At 40.9% G+C, this 21099-nt stretch overlaps 4 protein-coding genes across 11 annotated transcripts; 2 read left to right on the top strand and 2 right to left on the bottom strand.

The window, feature by feature from the left end:
• Window positions 1-34: 34 nt before the first annotated feature.
• LOC134186498 (uncharacterized) lies at window positions 35-3074 on the bottom strand. The gene has a single exon (XM_062654477.1). The coding sequence runs from the start codon at window positions 3072-3074 to the stop codon at window positions 369-371; it is 2706 nt and encodes a 901-aa protein (XP_062510461.1). The 3' UTR covers window positions 35-368.
• Window positions 3042-7081, top strand: LOC134186500 (tubulin epsilon chain-like). 6 transcript variants are annotated; one of them, XM_062654483.1, is made up of 16 exons: window positions 3042-3129; window positions 3195-3214; window positions 3284-3337; window positions 3410-3462; window positions 3529-3595; window positions 3684-3799; window positions 3873-3994; window positions 4059-4125; window positions 5208-5267; window positions 5328-5388; window positions 5843-6042; window positions 6099-6239; window positions 6383-6454; window positions 6508-6576; window positions 6641-6815; window positions 6881-7081. In XM_062654483.1, the coding sequence occupies exons 1-16, from the start codon at window positions 3105-3107 to the stop codon at window positions 7034-7036; spliced, it is 1458 nt and encodes a 485-aa protein (XP_062510467.1). In that variant the 5' UTR covers window positions 3042-3104; the 3' UTR covers window positions 7037-7081. The 6 variants fall into 6 exon arrangements, with proteins under 6 accessions (XP_062510467.1, XP_062510466.1, XP_062510464.1 ...); XM_062654482.1 differs by having other exon boundaries at window positions 3086-3214; window positions 3410-3479; window positions 3555-3595; XM_062654480.1 differs by having other exon boundaries at window positions 3086-3214.
• A 139-nt stretch (window positions 7082-7220) lies between these two features.
• Window positions 7221-11618, bottom strand: LOC134186501 (transmembrane protein 39A-like). Its single transcript, XM_062654486.1, has 7 exons — window positions 11482-11618; window positions 11182-11410; window positions 9636-9719; window positions 9418-9572; window positions 8792-9364; window positions 8610-8730; window positions 7221-7468 (listed from the first exon to the last, which is right to left on the bottom strand). Exons 1-7 carry the CDS (start codon window positions 11583-11585, stop codon window positions 7256-7258), a joined length of 1479 nt encoding a protein of 492 aa, XP_062510470.1. The 5' UTR covers window positions 11586-11618; the 3' UTR covers window positions 7221-7255.
• A 43-nt stretch (window positions 11619-11661) lies between these two features.
• LOC134186419 (dual specificity tyrosine-phosphorylation-regulated kinase 2-like) lies at window positions 11662-21071 on the top strand. Of its 3 annotated transcripts, XM_062654391.1 has the most exons (19): window positions 11662-11688; window positions 11773-11888; window positions 14123-14170; window positions 14808-14884; window positions 14947-15090; window positions 15152-15229; window positions 16155-16187; window positions 16254-16286; window positions 16359-16387; window positions 16441-16493; window positions 16679-16746; window positions 17308-17364; window positions 17466-17531; window positions 17594-17650; window positions 18943-19042; window positions 19115-19234; window positions 19987-20070; window positions 20127-20803; window positions 20875-21071. In XM_062654391.1, exons 1-19 carry the CDS (start codon window positions 11666-11668, stop codon window positions 20890-20892), a joined length of 1881 nt encoding a protein of 626 aa, XP_062510375.1. In that variant the 5' UTR covers window positions 11662-11665; the 3' UTR covers window positions 20893-21071. The 3 variants fall into 3 exon arrangements, with proteins under 3 accessions (XP_062510375.1, XP_062510374.1, XP_062510376.1); XM_062654390.1 differs by lacking the exon at window positions 11662-11688 and having other exon boundaries at window positions 11721-11888; XM_062654392.1 differs by lacking the exons at window positions 11662-11688; window positions 11773-11888 and adding an exon at window positions 13253-13292.
• The last annotated feature ends 28 nt before the right edge of the window (window positions 21072-21099 follow it).

Consider the following 21099-nt stretch of genomic DNA (forward strand, 5'->3'; position numbering starts at 1 on the left):
ACGGGTGTCTACGAAGGTAAGGTGACTTGGAGAGTGTCAGTAACTTTGCAAGCACACTTGCATGCAAGCTTGCAGTATGTATAGTAACCACCCTTGTGCAGTTGTCACCACACAAGGAGGGTTGTCACACCACACGGGGAGACACCACCACACAAACGAGATAGATACCTGTACCCGTAGCTTTCAGTTCAGCAAAAATATAACTCATATTCTGCACAGTTAGTTATGTAGCAATTCATACGTGGATAGTCGTAGATTGATTTCATGTTCACTGCCAACAAACTTTGTCCGACTGCATGCTCGTGCAGTGCATGCACACCACACTGTCAGCAGTGAATGCAACAAGTGTACTGACAGTCTGTGCTATGCTATTGGTCATCCACTTCCATTGCATCGTCTACCACAACTGTGTTGGACAGAGACACTTCAACCGGAGCCGATGGAAACTCTACATCTGATTCATGCCTTTGTATCATAAACATGCCACTTCCATCCACTCTGTAGTTGCCATTCGTCTCCAATGTACATTTGTCTAAATGGATTTTCTTGAGAAAGCGCAGTTGATGAGATGCACCACATAACCTTGCGACACTCACTACAGCTCCAGTTAGAGTGAGCTCTACTAATCTCGGACAGTATAGCTCAAGAATACGAGAAAGGAAACGAGCACTATTGGATACCAAGTGTAATGTACGAAGAGAGTGTATGGCTACACTACGACTTGTCACTTTCAGCTGATGCAGTTTCTCAACTTTCAAAGTTAGAGTCGACAAATGTGGACAACCTAGAAGGCTGAGAATATGCAACTTTGGACAACTGACCGTCAGTTGTGTCATGTTGAGAACCTGCTCGACGAGGAGGCTCTCGACACGGTCAAAGGCAAGCATCATCTCGGAAACTCTTGCCAGACCACTAATCTTCAGTTCCTTCATATGAGACGAGGCGAGTTGTAGTATGTCGTGACGTGTTTGTAGTGAAAGTTTTGGCAGACTGCACAAATGTAAAACAGTAATCTGTGATTCGGAATGCAAAACAACATCTGACAACCGTCTAAGACCGTTCAGTTCCAGAAAGGTCACTGTAACAGGAATCACAATAGATGTGAGACGGTTTGATCCTTCAACAGTTAGCTCGCACAGACGCGAACAATTTCGAGTAATCTCACTCATGCGTTCATTGCCCAACTCTCTACATCGTGTTACTCGTAACTGATGCAGGTTTGGACAGTTCACCTCTAAAGTACTAGCAGCACTAGCCATGATGCTATCCAACTCAAGACTTGTCAACTGATCACTTGTCAGGTGGAGATTACTGAAAGATGATCCATCAGTATAAAACACTTCCAAACTTTCACAATTGATGTTTACTTCAGACACATCACTACAATAGAGCACCGATATTTGTTTCAAGTTAGGACAGTGTTGAACGTCAAGAAAATTAAATCTTGTGGCTGCAATAATCTCTAGTGTCTCAAGACTTGACCAACCATTCACACGTAATTCCTTGAAAAAGAACGAATCTGTGACTGTCAGTTTGCAAAGTGATGTAATGTTGCCACCAAGAAGAGACAATGCTTTTCCAGACACGTTAGGTACATGACTTATTCGAAGATCCACAAGGTTCGGAGCACCCAAATTGGGTGAAACGGCACTCTTCACCGGAGAGTGACTGCTTGTCTTCTTGACACTACTTCCATATAAAATGCCTTCAATCAGCTGCTCTTCATTTATATCACTACAGTTATGAAGTATCAGTTGACAGAGAGATGGCGACAAAAACGATACAAAAGGAAGGTCGACCACACTCTCTAGACTTAGCGATGTAATGCACTGAGAAGAGTATGTGAAATCTGTAAGTGTCATTCCTCCACAGTACAGTGTCGTCACAGATTGCATCATAGAAACTAATCTTTCAAGGTCCTCTTTACTGAACTGTTTACAACTTCGGATGTTTAACGTCTCAAGTCCTGAATGTTGCTGTATAAGAGACTCCAGCACAGCAACAGGCATTCGAGACGATGCAGCCACATTAAGTTCGGTAAGTTTGGAACAATTGAAACTCAAATTGTCTAGTCTTGGCAAAGCAGACAGATCAAGACTCGATATCTCCTTTGATATACAAGTGAATTTCTTCAATGAACTACAATTCGATAGCAAAACAGACGTCAAATTTGAGCATTCGGCTGTGAATTCCTCGAGAGCTGTGCAATTTTGACAACAGATGAGTTTCAAATCAACAAGATTCTGAAGCTGTACACTTTCCAATAGATCACATCCAGTCAGATCTAGCATCTTCAATTCTGTTAGTCCATCTGCCACCTCCTCCATAGTAAACTGGGCCAAAGTCGATCCAGCTAGACAGAGCTCTTCTACTGAAGGACAATTAGCGCACAAAGTCCTAACGCTTTCCTCTTCAAATTTCATATTCTTAATTGTAATCTTCGCCAAACGTTCGAGTTTACCTTGCTGGTGACGAGTCAAGCGAAGGTATCGGACGTTGTAGCACCGATTCAAGTAGAGTTCCTCTAACGTCTTGGCATGCGCATTGACAACCTCCTCGACGCCAGAGGTGCCCGCAAAAGTCGAGCCACTGACTTTGACTGCTTTCACATCATCACACTCGCTTGCAATTCGGCGGAGAGACGCGTTACCCAGCTTTCCAACATTCTTCATCTGAAAAGTGTGAAGGCGAGGACACACGGCCAGTATCTCGACAAACTGCTCGTCATTCAAACTCACATCGAGGCGTAGAACCCGAGCGTTCGGGCAGCGTTTCGTAATTTCGAGCACACGCTGAAACGACGCGGTGATGCAACGAGAAAAATCGAGGTCCCAAAGCTGAAGCCAAAGACGCAAATCACTGCAAAAGGCATGCATTTTGGTACATGTCTGTGCTATGTGAATAAGGTCCCTCCATCCAAGAAATGAAAAAATTGCGAATAGAAGTTCATCGGGAAAGATTTCAGTTACAGAGTAGTGTTCACACCAGCCTTCTTCTTCGTCGAATTCTTCCTTGTCTTCGCCGGGGTGGCTCGTAAAGCGGTTAAGACTTCCTGGACGAGTCACCGCATCCATCTTTACAACGTCCCGGATGTAAATTAGGCAATGACCCAGTCTATCGTGGTGCAGAGTAAGCGCTCATGTTTAACAGATATACTGCAAGCTGTGTGATTGTCTTGGCTGATATTTATCTAGTTGGCCAATGTGGCAATCAGGTAGGATTATCCAATGTTCGAGAAATGACTTTCTATGACACTAGAGATGTGACAAGAAATTTATTGCAGATTGGCAGTAGATTCTGGGATTTGGCTCTAAGAGAGCATGCCTCCGTCAATAAAGTGATGAACTGAATTATTTATTGCTCTATGGTTTAATTAATAACATTTATTGATATTCATTGATTTGAATAGAAGGGAGTTTTTGATGAACCACTGAGCAGTTTCTTCAGAAACGTTGACACTAGGTACGATTCGATATTGAGTGAGTCTTTCTTTGTGATCAGATGGGCTTGTTATTTGAATTAATTAAGGTATTCGGAACCTGTCAATATTGCAGTAGGAAGTGGAGACGGGAAAATCAAATCTCTGCGAGCAAGAGTACGTGTACATGGACAAACAAACAGACAGACAGACAACAGGTGTGTGTCTGCCTCTGTGCATGCAAGCAGACATCTTATTGTATTAGGCAGTTCTCATTGACATGGAGGAGGGCGTAGTCAGTGAAGTTATGAGGGGACCGATGAGAGATGTGTTTGACTCTCAGCAACTGTTAACAGACGTTTCAGGATCTGGGAACAACTGGTAGGTTATGTCTCGTGCAAATCCTTTATACCAAACTTTAATTTCAACAATTATGGTGGCATCACACGTACAGGGCAGTTGGTAACAGATTTTATGGACAGAAGTTTAGGGAACAGATAATGGATATTGTGAGAAAGCAAGCAGAACAATGCGACTGTCTGCAGTGCTTTTTTCTTCTTCATTCTATGGGAGGAGGTATCACTTTTTCAGATGTCGGGTCTCTCGTTTTATCTATACCTACATGTGGGCATTAATCTAGGCACTGGCTCTGGTGTTGGTACCGCAATACTGGATCTACTAAAGGAAGAGTATCCTGAGATCTACAGGTAATCCATGAATACATCATTTGTAGCATGAGTTATGCAGGTGCATATTTTCTGTGACACGCGCGTGCACGCGCGCGCGCGCACACACACACACACACACACACACACACACACACACACACACACACACAACACCCGCATATACCACACAAACATATTATGAGTGTTCACGATTAACTGCAGACTGACTTATGCAGTCAGACCTCGTTATTCTCACCACATTTGTCCCACTGGTCTCCGTCAGACTAACTTGACTTTCGGATTATTGGTAACAAATACAGTGACCTATGTATATTGATTTCACGTGTAGTGTACCTTCCTCAGAAAGTGAGGGTGTCAGATTATCGGGTGTCGGAATAATTAGGTCTGACTGTATTGTGACAGCACATCTTCTGTTAACAATTAACACAGACACTGTTGTTTTCAGTTTGTGAAGCTCAAGGGGCCAAAGTATTTCATGTTTAGGACTTATTGATACCTGTGGTCTTCTATTGATTAGTGACACTGCCACTGCCACTTCCACATTTCAAGCCAAACATCAACCTCTTGTACATAATACCATGCAGTATATAGAATCTCTTCCCTCCGCTAGTCTTGTGCTGCCAATTAAATGTAGATTGCGGTGCAAATCGTGGTGCAATGAGACAAAACACAGATTCTTACAACAAGCTACCAAGTCTCCTTTTATAGAGAATACAAAACCAGTTTATTGAATTTGGAAGTATAATTTATGGCCTGGGCAATCCCACAAAGTTATTTATTTTGTTAGGAGTAATATACTGTGTATATTAATCTATTAATAATCAAAGTTATCTATTACACAAAATTGTTTTGATACTCCATCTTGATTAATAGACTTCCTATTTATATGTATTATTCACGTTTCCTTGCATTGTGTTTTAATGTCTCCATTCAATAAATTTTAATGTATTTAATAAATAGTTAATTGCAAAGCTCTCATCCATGTTGACTTGCATTATTTTAACCACATAATAATTAATTTCCGGAATTACTGTATGCACTTTACTTATTCATTCTACTGTATAGTAGTCTCATATGAAAATTGATGTTTATGAATGCAGATTCGCTATCGCAGTCTACCCTTCTGCTGATGACGACGTAATCACATCACCTTACAACAGGTACCTCGACTAATAACAATAGTGTTCTCAACATGCAATTTATTTACTGCTCTTATGCAGTGTACTAGCAATGCACGAGCTGACGGAAAAGGCAGACTGTGTCTTGCCAATAGAGAATCAGGTACAGTGAAACAGAGTACATCACTTGCTGAGCGAGACAAACAATGCAATATCAATAAAGTTCTAATAGTATTGTCATTGTACTTCAATTAAATGGCAGTTGTTTGACAGGAGCGCATGCACCAGTTTTATGGCTGTTGGGTGTGTTTTCATTAAGATTTTTAAAATTAAGAATTTTGAATTTTTTGTAATACATCTCATTTAATACATACTTGAACTCTACGAATTTGTTCGCATGTATACAACTTTGAGGAGTGCTGGTTGTACTGGATGAGATCTAATCGATACATTTTGTGAATTGAAAAGTTGATACTAATAGAATAAAAATCTAATAAACACACGCACGGATTTCTGAGCATACAGCTCCTGTCAAACAAGTGATTTTATTATGACCAGAGGTGCCATGTTAACCTGTTGTCAAGAGTATCACTGATTTTATTTATGGTATTGTATAGGCCCTAGTAGATTTAGTAATGACCATCAACAAGGCAGCTGCACTCAAGAGTGACAGATCAAGAGTGACGTTGTCTTCTCTAAGTCACGAGATGAAGCGCCACTCTTCGGTCACATCGGGGCACGGCGGCATAAGCAAAGACGAAAAGCCGTTTGATGCAATGAACAACATAGTCGCTCATCTCCTGCTAAACATGACAAGGTATATGTATGCCGATGGTGCATGACAAATAACAACTGATGTGTGCTATTTTGTAGCTCTTCGAGGTTTGAAGGATCACTGAATGTTGACTTGAACGAGATAACTATGAACCTAGTGCCATTTCCACGACTTCACTACATTGTATCAAGCCTGAGTCCTCTCTACTGGCTCGCAGACGTCAAGCTCGCTCCCCGGAGGTATCACACTCCATGACTTACTAGCTAGACACACGGGTAGGCAAGAAACAGAGAGACAGAAAGACAGAAAGACACGTAACAGTCGAGTAGCAAACCAATCAATAACACTGTCACTGTCATTTACTTGAATTCTGCATTTCAAGGATGGATCAGGTATTTACTGATGCCTTTGCCCGTGATCATCAACTGATACGAGCCGACCCCAGACACAGCCTGTAATAACTCACTGTCGCTATAATTTCAACCTGTTGCTCACTGTTGTTTTCAGCTATCTAGCATGTGCACTGCTGTTGCGAGGTAAAGTATCCATGTCCGACATCAGAAGAAACATAGACAGGTCAACATGTGCTCGCATGCCAGCAGCACTAATACGTAATCATCAAATGATGACATATTTGCAGACTCAGACCGTCGCTGAAATTTGTCCATTGGAACCAACATGGCTGGAAAACCGGTTTGTGTTCGGTCCCACCTGTTGGTCATCTCTACTCCCTCCTTAGCCTCGCAAACAACACATGCATCAAAAGCACATTTACAGACATTCGAACGGGATTCGTCAAGCTCTACAGACGAAAAGTACAAAATCACTCAAAACAATCTCTGGCATCAAACATTGACAAAAATCTGTTTGCATGTTGCAGGCACATCTCCACCACTACACGCAAGTCGATGGTATGGAACTGGATCAGTTTCAGGACAGTCTTGAAAGTCTTAGCTCACTAATATGCGACTATGAGAGTCTCGACTCGCAACGAGACAAACAACCAGAAACGCCGCCACAACTTCGTGTTGCATGACACATCGTGTGGCATCACGTAAATACAACACAATCCAACGTGATGACAGAAACCAGTGTACTCTTTCAAATTCTAAAACCGGAGAGTTGTAAGTACTTTATCAGGATGCCTCAACTAGCAACATACTATCGTTTCTAATCAACTACTTTGCATTCGAAACAATCTTAGAAAGTCACAACCTGATTACTTGATTAGACGATCGTTGTGATTTAGCAATGTTTAGTACGATTCTTGAGTGAAATAGCGTCCAAGAGCTAAGCGGTCTCTCACTATCTTGTAGGTTGGATAGTAATTCAGTAGTACGAGGACGGACACTGAAACTGCTTGTTGCCATGCAGTTGCGCGTGCTAACAAGACGAGTTCATAGAGTAGAGCTGCTGACTGGATTACCAACAGACAATTCAGAATCATTGTTGGCTCATTGAACACAAACTATACAAAGAAAAATCACAATGGAAGGCCCGGCATATTAATGTCACCCAGACTGTTTGTTGATCCTGTGTTCCTAACATTAGCATTCCGTGTTTAGCCGCAGCCTACAACTCCAAGAGAGTCTTACAAGGTAAGTGAAGAACAGTACTTACTCAGGCAGGTCATTCCATACTTGTGTGTGTGTGTGTGTGTGTGTGTGTGTGTGTGTGTGTGTGTGTGTGTGTGTGTGTGTGTGTGTGTGTGCGTACAGTGGGGATTATAACATTTGTAAGTCAGTCGGACATCACTCAATGTACTTGGACACATTCGGTATTCAAAATTAATTTTATTAATAATAACTATTAATTTTTAAATTAATTACATTAAATTAACTTTATTATTCAAATTATCTTCTAACTATTAATTATTAATGATACCATACTGAATTATGTGAAAATTAAGTATCGTCTGTAGGCAGATCCTCCCTGTTTTGTCCGGTGGCAATAGCCAGTCACAAGATAATGATGTGACATCCATGTTACTATACTCTGTTCACCAGCATCCAACTGAGCTCAATCTACTGTAGACACATCCCTTCAATACCATAGTCTAGTGTATTGCTAGATGCATCACTCTAATACAATAATCTAGTGTATTGTGAGATTCATCCCTTCAATACAATAGTCTAGTGTATTGTGAGATGCATCTTTCCAATACAATAGACTGTGAGATGCATCCCTCCAATACAATAGTCTAAGTGTATTGTGAGATGCATCCTTCCAATACAATAGTCTAGTGATTGTGAGATGCATCCCTCCAATACAATAGTCTAGAGTATTGTGGACGGGTATGTTTCGTTTGATCTAGCAGGCTTGTGTTACCCTTGTGGCTGGACATGATGTCAGACTAACTGAATTTTGACTAGGACATCGGTGCGTTTTCATCAGACAAGTGTCCGATGTCTGACCATTATAATCCCTACTGCAGTGTGTGTGTGTGTGTGTGTGTGTGTGTGTGTGTGTGTGTGTGTGTGTGTGTGTGTGTGTGTGTGTGTGTGTGTGTGAGCACACGTAACATCTTACCACTTGCAGCCAATCAGTCAGTCAGTTGGTCACCCTTGTCAAACTAATCTGTCTGTCAATTACCCCATGATCCAACTTACATAAAACTGTGCATGCCCAGTATCACCAGGTTCTGCTGCCACTTGAATCCCTTGCGCCTCAAAGACTCCCTTTGCATATCGAACAAAAGTGTCAGGAGGCCAAATCTTTGCCGGTGACCATCTGTCAGAAGCACAGACTGACTGCATTGAACACAAGAAGAACGGCAACATCTTCACATTACATGTGAGGAGCAGTTTCCTTATCCACTCGTCGCCATGATCCCAGGTGCTTTGCATACTTGTAGAGAGACATACAGTACGACGTTGGCATCAACTGCATTGTCAGCATAACAAACGTATGCGCCCAGATGAAGGCTACATGCTTGTAACACCAGATTTTGTTGTAAGTCACGTAATCTTGCTGAATGAATTGAACAGGCAAGAACGCTGCATAATACGTACACACTATTGAATTGAAAACCAGTTGCTTGAGACGACAGCTAAAATCCGCTAGAAGCAAATTGACATCATTTCGAACAGCCTCCGGAGACGGTATGTAGTTACACTGGAGATGAACCGTAACGTCATACTCGGACATACATTTGCCATCATTAGGTCCATTCAGTTTTTCAGGACTGCTCCATGCACACGGTACAGTTGGCTTTATGACATATAAATCTGTACTAGAAGTCCGACTCCAGGCAGTAGCAAGCAAAGTGTTAGCAGGTGAATCGGACAAAACCAGTGGCTTTGAAACAGGATGGTGACTTCCAGGATTGGCCATAAATCCAAACAATGAAAAGTACAGAAAGACCCTACGAATATACACATCAACAATAAGATTGCCATTCTGTAATATGGAGCATACGGATAAGAGAGAAAGAGACAGTTGGTGATGCTGTTATTCTGAAGTACTCGAATGAGAAACCAGATTAACAGCACGACCTGAGTGGAGATGAGAAACCACTTGACTCCGTCTCTAATCCATAGAAACATCTGGCTTTGAATGACACCAAATGAGGCCTATTCACACCATTAGTTCCGTCAGTTACACAGCAAACGTCAAACCAATGTTGTGTACATTACATGATGAGAGAAGGTCCACATCAAACGATGAATGAAAAGGACAGTTGTAAAGAAAAAGAGATCTCTGTTGGCCAAATAGACACTCTGCAGTACATATTACAACACAAAGCAATATCAATCATTTTATACACAGTTCTAAAACTACACAACACAATGCATTTCAGAGGATGTAACGTGCTCGCACACACACACACACACACACACACACACACACACACACACACACACACACACACACACACACACACACACACACACACACACACACACACACCACACACAAATGGACAAATGGATATGCCCTTCGGAAAGTTCTGAAGATAGCACCCCCTGCCTATTTCTAGGTAGGAACCCCGGCACTACTCGGAGTTCTAGGCAGCACTGACAAACCCTTGATGCGTGGCCAGAGCATCGAAGGGCACTGACTTTGGTGCAGCCGCAGGACTGGACCTCAAGGCCACATGTACCCGTATATACTGCGTGATGTTCTGCCAAGTCAGCAGACTAGTCCACCCCCAGTCAAAGACCAGGTACTCATTTATGCTCCTGAGTCGAGAGAGGCAATTGTGTGTGAATTTCTTGCCCAAGGAAATTATGTCTGTACTCGTCCGTGAACCTACGATCTCGATGTCACGGATGTTTTCATTTCTCAACACCACACACACACACACACACACACACACACACACACACACACACACACACACACAATTATTCCCAAGTTGCTAATTTCTTCTTGTTCATTCTTCACATTAAAGGTACACTCCATTGTTTAGTGATACGCCCATGCAAACTTGATTGCATAGCTACACAATTAAGATAGAAGGTTGGTCTGAACAGGCAAAGCTGGATATGAGAGCGCTAGATATTAGCAGCAAATAGCATGGAAACAGAGCGCATATGATGATGGTCACATGAGAAGCACTCTGTCAACAGTTGCAAGACGTTGAGAAAATGTGCTCCTGGGTTATGAAACGGGTGTGGATGCACATGCAAAGGCTGAAGGGACCAACTGCACTACATTTGTGTGCTTGCTCTTATCGTGTGACCTACTTATTGCTTACCACATCATCATCGTATGCGCTCTGTTTTCACGCTAATGTAGCGCTCGCATGCTCAAACCTGGTTTTGTGTAAAACGTAACCTATTTGGTGCCTTCAACCTGAGGAAAGATTGACGAGTTGGTTTGCGCGACCCAAACTCTGCTTCAACGAGATTGCAATATTACTCCAGTACGTTGTCCTTATTTGTAATGGTGACTACACTGTGATACCCAGCTTTGCCTGTAGTTCAGCCCAACCTTCCAACTTGATTGTAAATAGTATGCAATCAAGTTTTGGGGGGCATACTGCTAAACAACGGAGTGTACACTGTACCTTTAATTAAATTAGTCAAAACTGCATACACTGACTAGATGCATTTTTGACTAGTAGGAAAGGTAATACACCCAAAATCATGAACTACATGTATATACCCCTACCTAATAACTTATCAGCAGGTATTATATATATGCCAGTATACATTCTGATACACATGTCATCCTCACTGTATGATAAATGTTGAAGTTTTGCAAAAAGACAGCCGTCAAAAGAAACACCAGCAGATAAGTCTCCCAGGCAATCGGTCCATCACACGGCAAATCCGGCAGCCTCAGACAGACAACATGCAGAGTAGGCCTGCCCAACGCAGGCGGCTTTGTCTCACACTTGCCGTCCGCAACATTTTCTCCTTCCATTACAGGCGTAGCAACACCATTAGCCTGGCCTTTGCCATGCCTACCAAACAAGAACATTTAGCCAGTCATACGGCACGTGAGACAGAAGAAACGACGTCGTTCAGCCCTTACCTCGAACGCATTTCGGCCTGCATCGATTTACAAGCGTCCTGGTTTGTTTTTGCGTTTGCCGGTTGGTGGCGGTTGGCGACATTGCGTTTGCTTCCTAACGGCATGCCGATGTGAATGAGAGAAGGTGCCAACCGGTAGTCCAGTCCAGTTAGTTTGCTTTTTGGGTGCTTTGCGCATGCTCGTCATGGCGTTCAAAAAGCAGGAGAAGTGGGTTGTGTTCTGTGATGCTGTTTTGTCTGTTGATGAAATGAAAAATGTTGGGATTACAGTCTTCTGCTTATATTCGTTTAGAGCTTCTAGAGTCGCAGCGAAACGAGCAAGTTCTTGTTTGATGCGTCTTACAGGCGGTCTGCGAGAGCTGTACAAGAACGTAGAGCAGTCTCAGAGATGTTCTCTTTCGTTGCATGGTCTGTTGTTTGTTTGTGTATCTGTCTGTCTGTTTCTCTGTCTGTCCAGTGTGTCTGTCTGTTTGTCTGTCTATCTCATTACACATATTTTTCATTTAAATCAAATATTTACATCCTGAGCAAGCTAGAAGAGAAACGTCCCCAGCAAAACTAATACAACAGGACCATTACGATTCTGTCTGTCTGTCTGCCTGTCTGGTTTTCTGTCTGTCTGTCTGGTTTTCTGTCTGTCTGTCTGTCTGTCTGTCAATACATACATTTGCATATTGCAACTAGTACGTACTACATACAGGCTAAATAGTCCAGCGACGCAAAGCAATTAATGAACTTCCAATTGTTTGTAATAGGAGTCTAAATCTAATTTACTAGTTCTAGCAAGTCTACACGGTTTTCTTGACAGCATTCAGGTGTTACATCACTGAAGAGCGACAGAAAGCTCGACGCTCAAGAGATCTGAATTCCGTACTGTTCTTGCAGCAGTATTCATCCACAGACAGCTCAGACAGGTCTGTCTGTCTGTCTGTCTGTCTGTCTGTCTGTCTTTTTTATATATTTTTGTAAATGAATGCTATTATAACCAAAACTATTTGAAATGTTCCATGGACCCAATAGGGTCGACCAATAGATCTCACAAACTAATGCATGCAAACGTCAATGCTAATACAGGAAAGGCTATATCACTAGCTAAAAGTCTAAGCTAGATAAATGACCATAGTCGTTGTAGAAGAAAACCCTAATGAACAATTAATTATCTGGTGTTTGTAACTATCATCTACAGAGTCATTTTTACGAACTATTCTGTCAATCTTTTTTGCTAAAACATTACTATTGCGAAGTAATATTATTGACAGTATTCGCCTCCTGTACGTTTAAGATCAATCGAATTCAGCTTTCCATCTCTATTACGTGATCTTAGTGAGATCTGGTGGAGAAAGTTTTCTCAGCTATTCACTGTCTGCCTGTCTGTCTGTTTGTCTGTCTGTCTGTCTGTCATAAATCACTAGTGCAAGAAAGCTAATGTGGGGATACCTGAGTGCTGAGAGTCATGGGCTTCTCAGGTCCACCACATAGTTTCTTTAAGATCACTTGTGCATTGTATCTTTGTAGCTGGGAGTGAAAAGCGTTTTTTCCAATAGTCCAAAATTCTGGAGCATTTGGTCTTCCGGTTTCGTCTGGTGACTGGTTGGATTGCTTTTTCAAGGACTTCTTTCCTTGCTCTCCCCATATACTGAAGTGCTTGAGAACTAATGGGATGACATTGGATGTTGAGCCTCCAGGCAGCTTGAGCCGGTCATATATTTAGCCTTCTTTCTGGCTTCCCTTAGAGATGCCACAGCTCCAGTCTTTTCAGCAGAGCTAGGATAAAGTTTTCGAGCTCCATGGGTGTGCCAAAGAGATGTCAAGGTCAATGTTAGATCCCAGGTCGACATCAACCATGACAATGTCAGGCCTGCATTCTGTTCTGTCTGTCTGCCTGGCTGCCTGTCTGTCCGTCTGTCTGTCAGTGGTAGTATATTTTCATAAATCGTCACTAAAACATCCACATATCATAAACTAAAAGAATGTTCAGTGACCACCAAGACTGCAAACAAAACACTAAACTATCTAGCTAACAACTGCTTAGAATGTCTGTCTCTCTGTCTGTCTCTCTGTCTGTCAAATAACATTTATTTCAAACATACATCTATAATACAATGCTAGCAAGGTAACTAGTCTGTCTGTCTGTCTGTCTGTTTGTCAATGGTAGTATATTTTCATAAATTAACACTAAAACATCCACACATCATAGACTAAAGAATGTCCAGTCTGTTTGTCTGTTGTCAGTCTGTCTCAGTCTGTTTGTCTGTCAAAATACGTATATTTATAGATCAATGCTACAGCACCCACACATCACTAAAGAATGTTTAGCAACTACCAGGGCTGCAAACAACACACTCTGTTTGTCTGTCTGTCTGTCTGTCTGTCTGTCTGTCTGTCTGTCAAACAACGTATATTTTAAACACCAACGTTAATACAGTAAACGCTATACTACTAAATAAAAGTCTAAGTTCACCAACAGTAGTGATCATGAGAAAAATCCTAATGTACATTCATCTGATATATTTGTACTGTTGTTTCTTTTGTTTTTTGTGTCTTTCTGTTTCTTTCTGTTTCTTTCTGTGTGTCATTTGCATTTATCTATTATTGAAGACTTTTATGCTACTAAGACTTGTGTACTTTTCCTATATTGTTAGTGGAAGGCAGCTGCACTTCAAGGAATGGGTGTTTTCTACCAGATAAAGGTGTGTACCTACTAAAGTGGTATTTTAAGTGTAATTTAAGGTATAACTCATTGCACGAGTTGTAGCTACTCTGTCTGTTCCCCATAAGTGTGAAATTTGAAAATCATCAAGACCTCCGCTGTTTTTGAATGTTCGCAATTATCTCGGTATCGTTAGAAATCGCTAGGTCTGGCATTTCTGTTTATCAAATTATTTAAGATCTTCCTACAAACGAAATTGAAGGATAATACTTGTGCATATCAAAGACAAACGGGTGGAGCAATTGTTATTATCCAATTATCTTGTAAGACCAACGGATCAGCAACTGGAACCATTTAAGATAATTGGTGTAACATGGTCCAACTGGAGCAGCTCGCAGTACTTTAATGAGCACACCTGGTGTGACCTCTACTTCATTACTCACTTCCGAGTTCACACTTACGGGAATAGACAGTAGTGATCTATGATTGTTTAACCTGAAGCCTTTAAGGAATCCTGGACACACACACACACACACACACACACACACACACACACACACACACACACACACACACACACACACACACACACGAGTATCTAAGTCTGATTCTTGTATGTAGAAGTTATTATAAAGATATTTAGTTAGATGAATTTTGATTTTGTTGTTTTGTTGCAGCTCCACTACTTGCCAGTCGCTATCGTGTTATTGAACTTATAGGAAATGGCTCATTTGGAGTTGTCATCCAAGCAGTGGTACGCATCCTCATATAGTTCCAATATTTTTGCATTTGAATTGTTGCTTGCTTGCTTCATAGGACACATTTCATCCCGACCATTGTCATGTTGCAATCAAAGTGTTTGATGTAAATAACAGTGATTTAGCATATCAGGAAGCCAACTATACTAGACTTTTGAATCGCGCTGATCCTCATGACTGCGTCCACATAATTCGTCTCTTGGTATTGCTAGGATAATAATTAACAATCATGGGTAACTTTTAATAAGTTGTATTTACGATAGGATATGTTCTCTTTTGATGCACATGTTTGTCTGGTCTATGAGCTCATGTCATCATTGCTTCTTCGCCACAAGATTGAGGTCAGGCTGCTGTTCACTATTGCATTGCAAGCTTGCTGTTGGATTATATAATCGGTATCACTGCATTTATTTGATTACTATGTACATTAGGTAAGTACTAATGGTTGGCCAAATTATTTTAGAGGTCACTAATTGACCTTCTTGCTGAGCACTTTTATTTTATGGGGCACACAAATTAGAGTATTTAAGGTAAGTTGTATTAATAAATCAGTGATATGTGCTTCCACGAGTGTCATTAGACTTCAAAATGATGGTCTTTTAGTTGACTTTGAAAACCTAGAGTAGATAAAGTTTAAGTACAGTCAAACCTCCCTTATCCGGACCTCTCACTTACGGACACCTCCGTATACCGGACACTGAGCTAAAACCGAACGCATGCGCAGTGACCAACACGTGCTCTATGGCGTCCAAGAAATCACGGAAACAGTCAGTTATTACTCTAGAGAAGAAGTTGGAGTTAATTAGTGAATTGGGAAAAGGGGCAATCATTTCGACTAGTCTCTCAGCATTATAACATTCCGAAGTCAACGTTGGCTGACATCTGGAAAAGCAGAGACAAGATTTCACGCCATGTGTCAGGTAGTGAAATTCCAGACGTTGCAAAGAAGCGTCGAGTTGTAAAGGAGCCGCAGTTTGAGAAGATCGACGAGGCACGCAATAGAATTCTCAGTTACGGACAATTCTAATATCCGGACAGCTACCGGTCCCGAAGTGTCCGGATAAGGGAGGTTTGACTGTACTCACAACATAGATTTGTTAAGTGTGTGTGTGTGTGTGTGTGTGTGTGTGTGTGTGTGTGTGTGTGTGTGTGTGTGTGTGTGTGTGTGTGTGTGTGTGTGTGTGTGTGTGTGTGTGTGTATTGGTGGATGGATCAATACTAAGACTTCAGGAATAACAGTTTGTGTACTCTCATTTGTTTTATCAGATTATTCCCAGAACTTCTGAGTACAAGAAAAAGGTTGTAGCTTTACGACTGCTATTTGGTTTGCAATCAGTGTATAGCTGTTGTTGTTTTGTTGACTAGAAATTGAAAATTATTTCTAAAATTGCTGTTCAGGTAAGCCTTTGTGCTTTTCACATTGTTTGATACTACTGTCTATATGTATTATGAATGCTGTATTTGTTGTAGATCTTAGTGATGCTGCAGTTCTTGTATCGGTAGGTAATCATTTTATATGTAGCTTTGCAGTTTGTATTCATATTTGTATTAGAATGAATGTAATACACGCAGACTTGAAACCAGATAACATTCTGCTGGTGAAATGTAAGTCATGCGAGTTATAGGTAACAGAATTTAGTTGAAAAGAGATTGATAAGATAGTTTCAACATTTGGTTTAGCCACATTTATTGCATTGTGGAGTACACTGGTAGTTATATTGCTCATGTTAATGTAGGCAGTAATGTAATAATAGTATAGTCTTTTTGGGGCAGCTGTTTGATTTGTTTAGCTACTGGAAGTGGTGCTGCTTTGAAAGTTACTGATTTTGGGAATGCAATCCATTGTACACCTGCTGAGGTAAAATTTGGTGTTATATAGCTTCTTAGTGCATTTTAATTACCTTAAGGTTCTATACTGTGTATGATACTTAGTAGGAAAGTGGGAGTTTCACTTAATTATTAAGCCCTGTCCACTCTGGCAACTGAATTGCAGTCCGATCGCAGTGCTGTCCACACTTGTAACTGGATTGCGATTCGATTGCGGTAAATCCAATCCATGTCTGGAGGTGAATTCAATCGCAATCGGTTGAATCCAATTAGAAATAATGGGCGTTACCTTCACGTATGCTACAAATGTAGTCGGAACATCTAACCCTGTTCAATCATCTTTGTTCTCGCCTACCTTACGTCACTGTATCAATGCTTTCCACAATCAAAGAACCGAGACATACACATTGGTCATTTGTCACGTGATGCCAAAAAAATCAGAGGTATCATTTTCAAAGTGAAGTGTGGACGCTTGCTATCAGCACGATTGCAATCCATTCTGGTCTAGTGTGGACACAGCCCTAATTTATTGCTTGATAGTCATAGAGGCACAACGTTTGGCTTACTAGTATTTCTGTTGATAACGTATTAGATTGATCCATACTTGGAAGAATTCAACTTGCAAAGTTTGTGGTACAGAGCCCCGGAGGTAGGCAATGGATGAATTCTAAATGTTCATGTTGATGTCAACTGTGTTCTCATATTGTTATTGTGAAACAGCATCATTGAAGAATGTGATTCTTGTGCTAGGTCCTGCTGGGAGTTAGTGTTTCTTTGGCAATCGACATGTGGTCATTGGGATGTATTCTTGCTGAAGTTTAAGAATTTACAGTTTTATGTGGTGTTTGATACTAGTTCATTTGCTTTATATATGACAGCTGTTTATTGGACAGCCACTGTTCTCTGGCAGAACAAGAGAAGACATTATCAGTGGGGTGAGCAGATGGACTTGTGACATAAATTGGAATATACTGAACTATATATAATGTATAAGATGGTTTCTGTGTAGTATATTAGGTATCAGGGGGTGGAACCCGGGGGCACAGGGGCAATCGCTCTCCGATATTGGGATTGGGGGAATCACCCTACCAATACTGGATGCTACATAATTTCATCAGGTTTGAGACAGAATCTGGGGTACTGAGGTTGGTGTTGTTAATGAATTACACATGCAAAGTCCACATACTATTCAGCCTCTTCCATTCGTACTGTGTACAATGCAGAAATAATATTGCAAGTAGAAATAATATTGGATGGTGTTGCAGTTTACTCACTTGATGTCGTGATCATTTGTGTGCATGCTACTCTGGCTACCTTTGTCACAGATTAATTAATCAATGACAAACCAATGCACCGTATTCAGTTAAATCAAAATGGTGGCAGTCTGTTACGAAATTTTCTTTCCCCTCAATCCAAAGGAGCTTCAATCTGCCGTCCCTGGGTATGAATACAAACTGATGTGTAAACAGAGGTTAACAGTCTATTTTTATATCTGTAGCATGAAGTTGTCACTGTCTTGATGCAATTGAGTTACGGTATGAACTCATGTATCTGCTGTACTTTCTAAGAGCAAATTTTATAACTTCAGACTTGTTTAATTTGATCTTAACTATTATTTAATTAAGTAGCGCTCTAACTGCAGCATTTATTCAAGGGCAGTGTTTATTGTTAAAGGCTCTCCGTGCTTTAGGAGTGTCACGCTGTAGGTTTGACACCTTTTCAAGAGAACAGCACTTACCTTACTGGTACGCATTTCACAGTTTGCGACGTTATGTGGTGAAACATTATCTGGGTAGTCTATAGAAACGTTTGCCTCACGTATGCCTCCAAAGAGTTAAAAATAATTTTAGTGCGATTTGTTTTTCAAAATGCGAGTAATAGATGAAATGCGACATTTATTTGAGGGCGGAGTTTAATCAAAGAAATATGATACATGGAAAGGTTAGTTGTGATTGAAGTGATGTAATGCTTTCTTTGTTTTTTGGTTTCTGGTCTTAGTTAGGCTTGAGTGTTCAGTCGGTAGTCTGTCCCAGGAGGAGAAACACTTCTGGGGAGACAACCGGCTGAACACTCGAGCGTAGGTCGTAGTCTGAATAATTAACTTTGTATACCATGTTGGGAAGCTAATTACTTAACAAATATATATGCAGACTGGAGGCCAGTAAGCAGCTGCAGAAACAGTGGTGGGTTAAATTGACATCATAATTGACAGTTATGTTTATGTTAGATGATTAGTCAACTGGGTGACTTGCCTGAAATTCCTTTTAAGGAAGGCAAATATTCATCGCTTGTTGGGAAACGTTTTGCTGTGTCTACTCTTTCACAAGGTTATTAGCTACGTATTATACGAGGCCACTAAGCTAAACTAAAATGTAACAAGTTTTGTGTGGCTGATGCAGAATCAATGTGGTTTCAGACTGGTGAAAAGCTGTATGCTATTTTTTGTAAGATCAACAAGTCTGGTGTGGCAGAAAGAGAATTTGCAAGCTTTTTAGCAACGCTGCTGTGCTACTCACCAGGTGTGCATGCTGTGTGACATGTCCTGCTATTCAGTAGAATTTGTACGTGTAGCACTGGCTCTTAGCTTACCACATTCAGAGTGTATCTAGCTGTGCCCTGTCAATCGCTTGAAATGCAGGTAGGACTGAATGAGGCATTCAGTGTCAAGCAGGTATAGCAGGTATCAACTGGAAGCACGAGGGAGACTCAACAGCACAGTACTTTGAATATGAAAATCTTCTAAACTATTGTTGTTTTGTTTGCATATATGATCATTACTAATTTAGTATGGTATCTTTACCAGCTAGTTATTTTATCTACTTTTGCTTTACCTGTAAAATTAATTGCATAGCGTTCAGCATGAATCTGTATAGTGGTAGGAATGCAATGTGTTACTTCCTGTCATATTTTTGCTATTGATACATCCGGGCAATATGTTAGATTTTAATTCTTAGGGCGGTGAAAGAAGGCAGCAAAAAGCATATGTTTCTACGTAATAGTGTCAAAATTGACCACTCTTTTTATTAAATGTTATCATCTTTAAATGGATAACTTCTGACCAAACAAGAATCGTACCAGGACATGGTTTGATGTATGTGCTGAAGAGTGCAGACATGTTTCGGGTCAGTCATCCAGTTTCATTTTCTGCCAGGATTTGTAGTCGTATATATGAAGTCTGAGAAGAGGAAATTATGTGATTGATGTTCTTTACTGTTTAGTCTACTGTAACTCATGTCCGATTTTGTACATAAGTTACATTGTTTGGTGTTAGATCTCCGTGCTACTCCAGTCGAGGCACTGCAACATCCTTTCTTGAAGTTAATTCTTCCATATCGATATTTGTCAGACTTGCATGGTTAGTCTTTCGTACTCTTTATTTCTTATAATTTAAATGTGTGGCGGTGCTGATAGCTGACTACCCTGTCTACAACCAATTTGCGCAGCCTCCCCAGGAACAGACAACACTGAGATCAATAGAACGCTTGGGACTCTCCAGCTTGTTTCGACTCAATTTACTTACTCCTTCAAAGAAGCCAGTTGAGCACCTTAAGCCTACAATCATGAGCTTGATGTCTTCTGTAACTTCTTTACCACATACAGAGGTGACCTCCTCAACTCCGTGTGCAACAAAATTCTCTGTTGGCGGTGATGTGAAGGGCAAGCCTGATCTTGTTGAGGATTATGACTGTCTCCTTAGAGATTGTGGTACTGTTGATGGTGATACGAAGGACAAACCTGATCTTGTTGAGGATTGTGATCCTTTCTCTAGAGATTACGATGATGTATTGATCATTGGATCAACGGAAACAAATTTTACTGGGGCAAAAGCTACCATTGCTCTGACTCAGTATGATGATGGTGACCCGTTGCCAAGAAAAAGAAAAGGAAAAAGAGAAAATGCAGTTATTGTCTCAAGCAGAAGGAAAATTTTATATGGGAAAGATCATCTGACAATAGAGTATCCTTCTGGAATGAAGGTGGAATCGAATACGAAAAGGACAATGGGATCAGGATTTCTTGGAGCTGTCGACCCTAGTAATTCTGATGATGACCAGGTCAGTGTCAGCAGGCGTTTCCATGAAGAATGCGTAAGTCGGTCTTCTTATTACTCAAACTAACTTATTTGATATTTGAACTATTTCCTTGTGACTTTGTGCAGGATGTCATCTTGTTTTGACTAATCTAGTCTCCATACGCTACTGAAGACTGCCTAGTTATAAATTACTGTAGCTTCGAATTTCGTGCTTTATGATTTTATGACTATGTACAGACAGTGTGGTGTAGCCAGAAAATTCTCTTTTTGATTTTACAGCTAGACTTGTAAAGGTCAATATTGACGTCAACGAACACCTCCTACTGTTAGCCGGAAATAGTCGCAGTCGCA

Source organism: Corticium candelabrum, chromosome 11, assembly GCF_963422355.1.
Source record: "Corticium candelabrum chromosome 11, ooCorCand1.1, whole genome shotgun sequence".
NCBI classification, from domain to species: domain Eukaryota; kingdom Metazoa; phylum Porifera; class Homoscleromorpha; order Homosclerophorida; family Plakinidae; genus Corticium; species Corticium candelabrum.

What these genes read in the sequence shown, in the direction of transcription:
- LOC134186500 (XM_062654480.1), top strand. Translation starts at nt 3,140, where the DNA reads ATGTTTAACAGATATACTGCAAGCTGTGTGATTGTCTTGGCTGATATT. An exon ending in AGCATGCCTCCGTCAATAAA is followed by an intron (nt 3,338 to 3,409) that starts GTGATGAACTGA and finishes TGATTTGAATAG; the next exon opens with AAGGGAGTTTTTGATGAACC. An exon ending in ATCAGAAGAAACATAGACAG is followed by an intron (nt 6,577 to 6,640) that starts GTCAACATGTGC and finishes ACATATTTGCAG; the next exon opens with ACTCAGACCGTCGCTGAAAT.
- LOC134186419 (XM_062654390.1), top strand. Translation starts at nt 11,729, where the DNA reads ATGAAAAATGTTGGGATTACAGTCTTCTGCTTATATTCGTTTAGAGCT. An exon ending in GAGTTGTCATCCAAGCAGTG is followed by an intron (nt 14,885 to 14,946) that starts GTACGCATCCTC and finishes CTTGCTTCATAG; the next exon opens with GACACATTTCATCCCGACCA. An exon ending in TCCACATAATTCGTCTCTTG is followed by an intron (nt 15,091 to 15,151) that starts GTATTGCTAGGA and finishes TATTTACGATAG; the next exon opens with GATATGTTCTCTTTTGATGC.
- LOC134186498 (XM_062654477.1), bottom strand. Translation starts at nt 3,074, where the DNA reads ATGGATGCGGTGACTCGTCCAGGAAGTCTTAACCGCTTTACGAGCCAC.
- LOC134186501 (XM_062654486.1), bottom strand. Translation starts at nt 11,585, where the DNA reads ATGCCGTTAGGAAGCAAACGCAATGTCGCCAACCGCCACCAACCGGCA. An exon ending in TGTGGACCTTCTCTCATCAT is followed by an intron (nt 9,573 to 9,635) that starts GTAATGTACACA and finishes TGGTGTGAATAG; the next exon opens with GCCTCATTTGGTGTCATTCA. An exon ending in AAGGAAACTGCTCCTCACAT is followed by an intron (nt 8,731 to 8,791) that starts GTAATGTGAAGA and finishes TGCTTCTGACAG; the next exon opens with ATGGTCACCGGCAAAGATTT.